Source organism: Anabrus simplex, chromosome 4, assembly GCF_040414725.1.
Source record: "Anabrus simplex isolate iqAnaSimp1 chromosome 4, ASM4041472v1, whole genome shotgun sequence".
NCBI lineage: Eukaryota > Metazoa > Arthropoda > Insecta > Orthoptera > Tettigoniidae > Anabrus > Anabrus simplex.
In genome coordinates, this window is record NC_090268.1 from 65,937,212 (window position 1) to 65,947,598 (window position 10,387).

At 37.8% G+C, this 10,387-nt stretch overlaps 1 protein-coding gene across 1 annotated transcript in view; it reads left to right on the plus strand.

The window, feature by feature from the left end:
• Positions 1–9,670, plus strand: part of LOC136872163 (whirlin) — a 1,631,916-nt gene extending 1,622,246 nt beyond the window's left edge. The window contains 2 exon segments of the mRNA XM_068227352.1: positions 1,095–1,173; positions 8,994–9,670. Of these exon segments, the coding sequence (XP_068083453.1) occupies positions 1,095–1,173; positions 8,994–9,136 (222 nt within the window). The 3' untranslated portion in view covers positions 9,137–9,670.
• The last annotated feature ends 717 nt before the right edge of the window (positions 9,671–10,387 follow it).

The following is a 10,387-nucleotide window of genomic DNA, read 5'->3' on the forward strand; positions in this document are numbered from 1 at the left end:
GAAGTTTATGCTGTCCCCAACATCCCTGCAACTCACACACCACACACCACACACCACACACCACACATAACACTACCCTCAACCACAATAACACACAGTTACATACACATGGCAGATGCCGCCCACCCTCATCGGAGGGTCTGCCTTACAAGGGCTGCACCTGGCTAGAAATAGCTACACAAAAATTAATATTAATGCTCAGATTTTTATTTTTTTAAATAGACACAGCACCTTTCAACTTTTCCCAAAATAGAGACAGCTGAAAGCAACATCCACAAAATTGTATCAGATTAAGCATCTAAGCATGTACACCACCTACTAAGTTTCCTAAAAGGTTTCAGCTTCTAACTTGAACTTGTTTGCCTCATTGTTTAGGTATCATCTCTTGTAAGGATTGACTTTACACTTAATGGTAAAATTTTAATAAACATGGCAGGCTGAATGACTCAAATGGCAGAGTGTTCTCTTTCTGAGCCCAGGTTGGCAGGTTCAATCCAGGCTGTCTGGTGATGTTTGAAGGTGATTTACTGACACGTAAAAGAACTCCTACAAAGAAACAGAAAGTGGCACCTCAGTTATTGCTAAAATCTGTAAAAGCAGTTAGTAGAATATAAAATCAATATTATTATTATTTAATATACATGGTTGTTTCAAAAGTACTCTTTTCTATCTCCTCTATTTTTAGTACTTTCCTTGGAGCATACATTACAAGTGTATGCAAAGTTTAAATAAGTTTTATTTGCAGCCAGATAGTAGCACAACTTATCACACAGTATCAGAACAGACCATGGAATCCAGGACAATATCATAGAAAAATGGATGCCTGGCAACATTAACATTAGCTACAATAGCCAAAGCTGAGATATCAGGAAATGGATATTACCTTGATAGTCATCACCTTCTATTTGTCTTGATATGAGGAAAGGCATATATTTGAAGTTTGTCAATTTTGGCTGGGAATTTATCTAGTTATTCCCCTTCTTGATCAGTAACTTTAGAGCTGAGAGAAAATTTATCTAGCCATACATTCTTCATTCCCTTTATTTTTGTTCCTCCTCTCAGGTCATAATTCCTTTCTCTGTTCTTCATTCCAGGAAAACGGTGCTGCATTTGAAGCTGGTGGTTTGGAAGTGGGTCAGCTCATTTTGGAAGTAGATGGCCAAAAGGTGGAGGGTAAGTTTTTAAAAGTATAAAAATACTGCCTACTCATTTGGATAGTAAGTAAATACGTGCTCACTGATTTTCATCAGTGGTTGTAGAATATTCTGTAAAAATTATACATGTTTCTTATTTAATGCATTATCTACCTCCTGGCATTATAGTCAATGATAGCAGAACTGACACTGGACACCTGACCAGCTCATACCTTTCTCATCAACCTTCGGACTAATTCATTGTCAGCTGCATTCGGGAGCCATGTGACTTGAAGTGATATAAATTGTTATGATACATCACTTACTATTAGAGGAACATGAGTTTATTTATAAATAATGAAAAGGATTAGCTTTTTTTCAACTTGTCCCATGCATGTTCAATACAGTTCCTGTCTGGTGAACCAGCTGGCCAATTCAGATGGTTGATACCAAGCTCTCTCATTAAGTTCCTCATTGGTGCACCTTGATGGGCGTGAGCATTGTTGTCAACAAAAATTAATTTAGAACCATATTCAACCCTAAACAGTTGTACAATTGGTGGAAAAATTTCATCGATATACTACTGGGCACTTAACGTCCCTTGAATTGATGTCAAAGGTGTACGACGGCGATGCAATAATCCCAGCTGAAACATTACAGCACCACCTCCAAACACATGCACCTCTTGAACATGCTGGTACTTTCCACCACGTCCTTTACATTTCCACATCCTTTGTCGTCATGTACCTAGCCTAAGTAATACCCATATGTTATCTGCGAACATGACATTATGCCATTCATCCAACCCCCAGTTAAGATGTTGGATCTCAACACGTCCAATCAGTCAAAATGACTTTAATAGGGCACTATGCAGCTGATTGTGTACAGTTTGTGCAGGTACACAGACCCCAGTTGCCTTCAAGAAGTCATCTCATACGGTTGGTCTACTCTGCAATGTTCCATGTGTTACATGGATATCACCAAGCTTGAGAGCATATTGTCACCCTCAGTCAACCTTACCTCGGTGTGCCAGTCACATCATTGGTCTCACAGTACTTTTTCCACTTTTTTGACACTGCACTTTGGGGTAACCCCTACAACTATACTCCAATAAATACACATTTGATATTTAAAATCAACCTTGTCAATACTTAGAGTTTTTATTTTTTTAAATTTTTGTTTTACTGTACATACTGTCTGTATGCTCCACTACATGAGTAGTACTACATGCACTTACAATACATTTCTTTACAAATGCACAAACATAAATTACATTTGAATAATTAAATTTCTAGATGACTGTTAATCTTACCAATATTAATCAATATCAGTCTTCCTTTTTCCTGAGAGCTTGAAAGTCCAGAGCATTAACAAATTTGGAAAATTCCTTGAAATATTTTTTTAAAAGCACAGATTTCTGCATTGGCTAATTATCACCTCTATTAACACTATTTATCAAGAACTGCCTAATATTTTTCATTTCACTGCACTCGAAAATTATATGATCTATTGTCTGAGGGCTGCTGTTACAGGAACACTCGGAGTTACGTATAATTTTAAGTCTGCATAAGTACGAAGCAATATTTCCATGTCCAGTCAGTATTGTAGTCATATTTGGTGTTAAGTTGATTTTGGATTTTAATCTGCCTGCAACTGTTGGAAAGAATTCCTTTGTAAGTGTGCCTTTTGAAGTTTGTTCCCATTTTTGCTGCCATTCATGAATTGATTCTTCTCTGAGATTTTTCTTTAATGTAGAGATGGGTATTCTATCGAAACGGATTTCACTTAATTTTGCAGCCTCCTTTGCAATTTTATCAGCCAGTTCATTGCCTTCAACTCCTATATGTGCCTTAACCCATTCAAATTTTATTCTCCAATTATTTCTTTTTAGAATAGCTGTAGTCTTTCTTATATTCTCAATCAGTTGGTTATGATTTCTGAAGTCCGCAATGGAGTCAATTGCTATCTTACTATCTGTGTAAATAATTGCTTTCTTATCTTCATCATCCTCTGTCCTAGTAGTTACTAAGAATTCCAGAGATTTTAATATGGCTAATTGCTCCACCTGATTATTCGAACAGTTGTCTTGCAATTTAAATTTCAATTCATGAGATCTGTATATAGCTATGCCAGCTCCCACTCCTTCTTCACTTTTGCTTCCATCTGTGTAAATTTTCCATGGGATATATTCATTTAATGCTATTCTTGGATCTTCGGTACCAGGAAACTTGGCTGGGTGGAGCCATCTCATAGATTTTTCTGGGTGATCAATGACATAATTCATAGTTGTTTTGCCTGATTTGATATTGTATAGAGTAACAACCTCTCTAGCCTTGATATCTATTGGAGTAATTCCTGTGATGATGCACAGTGCCTCATGAGATACAGTACGGTACGATCTTGCTATTCTCGATAGAATAAGTCTTTGCACTCTCACGTATTTAATCAGATTGCATTTCTTTTCCAGCGATTCTATCCAGATCAGTGCAGCATATATCAGCATTGGTAATATTGCTCCTTTATATATTATTTCCAAAGCCTGGTGTTTTAGACCCCATCTTATTCTTGCCGATTTTGATAATGCATTTATTAATTTAATACATTTTTCACTGACTTTATTGATATGGTCATTGAACTTTAAGCAAGAGTCTATAGTTATTCCTAGATATTCCATCTTGTCTACTTGTTCAAGACGTTTCCAATTCATAAAGATGTCAATTGTCTTCTTTGTTTTTCTTCTTCTTGAAATTAACATAACTTTTGACTTACTTTCATTGAAACGGGTTTTGTTGTCTGCTGACCACTTAGTAACTTTCCATAATTCCATATTCACAATATTTTCTGCTTCAATTTCAGTTTCAGCCCTGACTGCAATTATAAGGTCATCAGAAAATGCTATAGCTTTGGTGTTTTTCCTGTATTCCAAACTAAGCAGTGCATTATACTGTACATTCCAGTACCCCGGTCCACAGCATGAACCTTGAGGACATCCTTTATTAACTACTGTTTCGACTTGGATACTATTGGAATTCATGAATGCTGTTCTATCCTTAAAGTAGCTCTTAGTAAGGTAGTACAAATTTCTCGGGCATTTAAAATCTTTTAGGGCCTTTAGGACACATGGCCACCACGCAGAGTCAAAAGCTCCTTTTACATCAAGACTAACAATGATGGTTATTTGACCATTTTTGAATGCTTCAGTTATAAATTCCTTAAGTGCCATAGCTGCAGCGGTAGCACACTTTTGAGCTGTGAAGCCATATTGATTTTCGTTCAGTAGTTTACTGGTATGAAGGTAGTGATTTATATAATTATTTGTTATCACCTAATACACCGTACATGTTTTGAGAACCTTATTGCCCTTTCCTCAGTTGTTTTTTCATACTATGCTACCAAATATCTCTTGGACCTCCCTACTGATTATTAAACACCAAACACCGAAGTTCTAAACATCTCTTAATTGATGTCTAATATGTGTCATAAATGAAATATGTCATAAATGTCATAAAAGAACACTAAACTACACTATTCTGTTTACAATCTTAAAATGTCATCCTTGTCTATTACCTAAAAATATAATTGGCGTCTCTTAAAATTTTACTAAAATCTTCCAATTCAGAGATTATGTCAGTTAATGTTGCTGGTATTTCCATTTGTCCTCGGACATTCCTTAGAGTGGTAGCTCTTCACTTCAACCTAAATGGATATGCTGTTGTCCGTACATAAACATAATTGGCCTTGACCTTAGGATCGGGCAACATGCCTGTCAGTAGAACATCGATATCAGGATCAATATTTTTCTCCTCGACAGGAGCATTTCGGAAACTGCATGACTTGACACAGATGTTGATTCCCATAGGGAATCTGAAATATTTGTCCCGAATGAGTAACAAAATTTATAATGTCCAACTGCATGACTTGTCGGGTGTTCGAGAAGTACTGTGGTGAGTGTCTTCAACAAGTGGCGAAACCAATGTGAAACCACGTCCCAATGGCGAGGGGTTGGGCGGCCACCCATTATTACAGATGTTGGACTTTGTAGGCTGGGCAGACTAGTAAAACAGGACAGGCAGTGAACTGTGGTGGAACTAACATCAGACTTTAATGCTGGGTACAGCACAAGTGTGTCTGAACACACAGGGCACCGAACACTCCTAAGGACGAACCTCTGCAGTCGACGATTCATGGTGTCAATGTTAACACCAAGACATTGGCAACTACGACTGAAATGGGCCCGTGGCCATCATCACTGGTCTGATGAATCCCAATACCTTCTTCATCATGCCAATCTGTTGTCTTCCAAGGGAACAGCTCCTTGACACCTGTACTGTGGGACGGAGACAAGCTGGCGGCGGCTCAATTATGCTCTGGGAAACATGCACGTGGGCATCCATGGGTCCAGTGGAGCTCGTGCAAGGCACCATGATGGCCAATACTGGTTGCAGACCACGTACACCCCTTCATGACGATCATGTTTCCCAATGGCAGTGGCATTTTTCAAAAAGAAAATGTGCCATGTCTCAAGGCCAGGTTAGTGATGGAGTGGTTCAAGGAACACAGTGGCAAGTTGCAGTTGATGTGCTGGCCCCAAACTCGCCAGATCTTAACCCGATCGAACACATCTTGGATGTGATGGAATGTTGTGTCAGAGCTCATCCCAACTCCCTCCAGCGACCTACCAAGGCCTCGTTGCTTCCATGACAAGATGCGTTGCCGCTTTCATCCGTGCCAAAGGTGGATGTACCAGCTATTATGTAGGTGGTCATAATATTCTGGCTGATCAGTGTATCACGTCATTCATCTCATCTCATTAACTCCTCTGATGAGATTGATGTCAGGAAGGGCATCCGGTCCTAAAAACCCACCACGGCAGATTCATCTCACCTCCTAGCCAACCCTGTAGAGAAATGGGAGAAGGGTTGGACAAACAAACAAACAAACAAACAAACAAACAAACATTCCTTCAAGTGCCAATGTAAGTGCAAAGATGTCTCAAGGATTAGCGATGAGAAGATTAAGGACCAATTAACTTATTTGCAAAGTAAAATTGTAAATTATTTTAAATGCTAGAAGTCATTAATTAAAATAAAAATGCTGGGAAAAAATCAGTTCAAAAGTTCCAAGGTATTCTGTTTTAGTCCCACCTAGTGATGGTAGCCACTTAATGTTTCTATGCTAAACAAAAAACTTTTCTTAGCAAACTTTCTATTCTTCCACCCCATGCAAAAAGAAAGTCAGTGATTTCCTAAAGACTAGTGTTCTGTAAAGTAATTTTAATTTTACTGATTAGTTGTTGAAAATGTATTTTGTGGTTGTGATTGTAATTCTTCTTGTACTCTTCCCATTGCTGATTACAAGGCTATACCCACAGGGAAGGTTAGGAGGTTCAAACCTCCTCCGAAATAAAAGTCAACTTAACAAATTTGAACAGCATATATGGGTTCCGAAATAGCCTACAGTAAATTAGAAATATCATAAAACAAAAAAAGTTTGCAAAATAAACAATTGAATTTAACCTATAAAATCTGTGCCATTTTTAAATGTTACTCCATTTGTGAGGTATACAAATTTGTTTTTTTAATGTCCTCAATACCTTTCGCACCATAAAAATCAATTTCAATAAACATATTGAAATATTTTCATGTTATCAACCTGCTAGAAGATTTTTAAAAAAAATCAAACCTCTAAATATTTTTAATGCTTACAGTAAAATACATTGTTACCTCCATTTTTTTACAAAATAACAGAAATGTTTGTATTGCACTGCATGCATGTGTTAACTCTTAAATGCACAATTTATTATTTCTTTTAAATATGATGGCTTTTCATAAGTACATGCATTATTATCAGAAAAATATTTAAAAAGTTATTTCACAAAATAAATATTTTAAAATTTATTTGGATCAGCCAAAATGTCAAGAGTTGTGAATGTGTTTACGTACGAGTTCAGTGTTCTCCCAAGAAAATTTCGTTACCTGGGTGGCAGGAATGAGTAGCCGGGTGGGGAATACTACGTAAAAAGTAAATATTATAAACTTTCAACTTATTGCCCTCAGGCCATTAACAATAATATTAGGCAGGTAAACATTAACTGCAAAAGTGAACTATTTTAGTGTTACCACGAAGAAGAAGTAACAGAGTAGTTTGAACTTCTAGTGTTCTACTGCTCGTTCATAATCACTCGGTTGCTGTGGAGAGCCAGACGGATTTATTACGTCCCGCAGAATCAAGTGCTCACATGCGACACCACGCTAATCCAGACTCCGCTCGCACGCTACGTGATAAGCCGAACTCCGATGTAACTTGTGCAATTATGCTGATAATAATGAAGATTTTTCATGTAAATAAACAGTTTTACAGTGTTTACATTTTAATTCGGAACACATAATGACTGAAATATGTGTAGCCTCCGTAGCTCAGGTGGCAGCATGCTGGCCTCTCACCGCTGGGTTCCGTGGTTCAAATCATGGTCACTCCATGTGTGATTTGTGCTGGACAAAGCGGAGGCAAGACAGGTTTTCCTCCGGGTACTCCGGTTTTCCCTGTCATCTTTCATTCCAGCAACACTCTTCACTATAATTTCATCTGTCAGACATTAATCATTGCCAAAGAGGAGTGCAACAGGCTTCGGCAGCCGGCACAATTCCTATCCTCTCTGCAATATGGGACTTCATTCATTCCATCCCTGACCCAGTCAATGACTGGAAAACAGGTTGTAGATTTTCAATGACTGAAATATGTATTAATATTACGTAAACCAAGCGAGTTAGGAGCACGCAGCTGTGAGCTTGCATTAGGGAAATAGTGGGTTCGAACAGCACTGAAGATGGTTTCCGTGGTTTCCCATTTACACATCAGGTAAATGCTGGGGCTGTGCCACAGCCGATTTCTTCCCACTCTGAGCATTTTCCTATCCCATCGTTGCCATAAGACCTATCTGTGTCGGTGCGACGTAAAGCAACTTGAAATATTATATAACTAGCAAATATCTAGGTTATGATAGCCGGGTGGTCAGTGAAAATTGCTCAGTGGTGCGCCCATTAGAAAGGTCCTAAGGAGAACACTGTAGTTTATGCAAAGCTGTATGATTACTATAGCTACCACCACACTATCTTTGGATGTCCTTGCTCACGAATTCTCTAAGCTAAATAAAATTTTAAATGTTTTACCTTAACTGTCTAAAGTTCATACTTCACGCCAGATGATCACCAAGAAAAATCATCAAGTAAAAGACTGTTAAATTTTTAATACACTAGTGTCCTCAAACAAGTTTATCTGCAAGGTAGAAGTAAATGCACACTTGTAAAATCATACAGCAAGTAAATTCTCCTTTGCACATGTGTAATACTGTGCATTAAGGGCTAAAGCATGTTCTGGCCACCAGACCACTATGAATTTACCTTTCTACTTTACTCGTTGAGTTGTAAAAGGTATTGCTCTAAAACTATTTCAAACGTTTCTTTCTGTAAAATCTATTTGAAAGAAAAAAATATTTGTTACTAAACTTATATTTTTTGGCCCCCCACCTCCTATCTGCCAAAATTCTAACTCTGTCCAAAAATATTTCTGGGTATGGCCTTGACTGGTTACAAATTGCACCATTAATCAAAGATTTTATAGTTATTTTGGATTAACTACTCACATGTTGCTGGAGTTAGCAGTGTGGGGTGAGACTAGACTAGAACTCAAAGAATCTCAGATTTGACCTAGACAGCTTTCATGTACAAGTACAGTATATGATTGCATTATTGCACTTCAGAGGTTCATTTGGCCTAGTAATAGCAGCATCAGCACATCGTTATTCTCAGAGAAGGATGTGAATACTAATAATCAGGTCTCATATGTGTGTATTTGTTACAGGAATGCAACATCAAGATGTAGCACGCCTTATAGCAGAATCCTTTGCTCGAAGAGAACGGCACGATATTGAGTTCCTGGTTGTAGAAGCAAAAAAGTCGAACCTAGAACCGAAACCTACGGCGCTCATATTCTTGGAAGCCTAGCAGTTGCTCTCCCTTCCTTGAGCCTGAGCCACAGCTGCTACCATGAGCATCATGAAGCTCTTCGGAAAGATCCACAACGCAGGATGGCGTACACTTCTATAGATTGCAGCAAGTGGGGTTCATAGATTCTTCAGTGATATATGCTTGGCTCTTTAACTTTGTACAGTCTATTTGTTGCTAAAATATAAAGTCGTGAGGTTTGTATGTGGCTTTCCAGCTTTGTCCATTTTCAGGTATCAGAGACAAAGAATTTTTTTCAAAAATACTGACCAACGACCAATTATTCCATTTTACAATATAGTGACTCTCCTATACAGGGGAATATTAACTATGCAAAATGGTCACCTCACGAGACGTTTGACTTCAAATGAACTAATCTTAGAGCCTTAAAAGGTGATTGATTAGGAATGGACCAGTAAGTGCCTCTGTATTCTAGCCAGCAGCTAACTTGAAGATGTTATGAATGTACCCGCCTATTCAATGTTGTTCGTCAGTTGTGTATGTCTAAACGTTTAGCGCTAATTGTGGGGGAGCCCGAAGAGACTTCTGCTGTGAGTGATGTTCGACAATCTGTCGTCTACGTCCCATCAGGTTCGAGAGAAGGGAGCCCGAATTACTTTAATATTTCTGCTTCTTTTAGGCAGAGAATCTCCACATCCCACACCATCTTGGTGGGGTATTATTATTTCATTACTACCTCCATTGTGTAATACAATATTAAATTAAGTCTAAGAGATGTTTTAATAAGTGAATGGTTATAGTTGAAACATTGGCTACAAGATATAATGGTATATCTTTAGAAGGAAGCTGTCCAAAAAATATAAAAACACTTTTACAAGAAGTGTCCAGCTGTTTTTGGATTCATTTATGCATGGATTTAGAGGAGAAGAGAATGATTTCATACTGCCGCTGTCCACAATCATTTAGAGGACATTACATTTTCTCTGCCACTTTAAAAATTGTCAGAAGTTGTATGTTTTCAGTGTATAAAATGAAACCTATTATTTCTCAAAATTTTCTCTTCAGTGATAATTCATTCACTCATTTACACCAAGTTAAAGAAACAAATTAAACTTTGTGCTAATCTTGTGGGCCCGTAGAGGAATGGATAAAAGAAAAAGACTTCCATTATCCATATCTACATGATTGGGAAAGAATTAATTGCTCCGTGACTGGCTGCCTTTGCCCTTTGAATTAACCTGATATTCGTTTCTGTTGTAGAAGTGAATTACAGAGTAAATCGTCTCACCA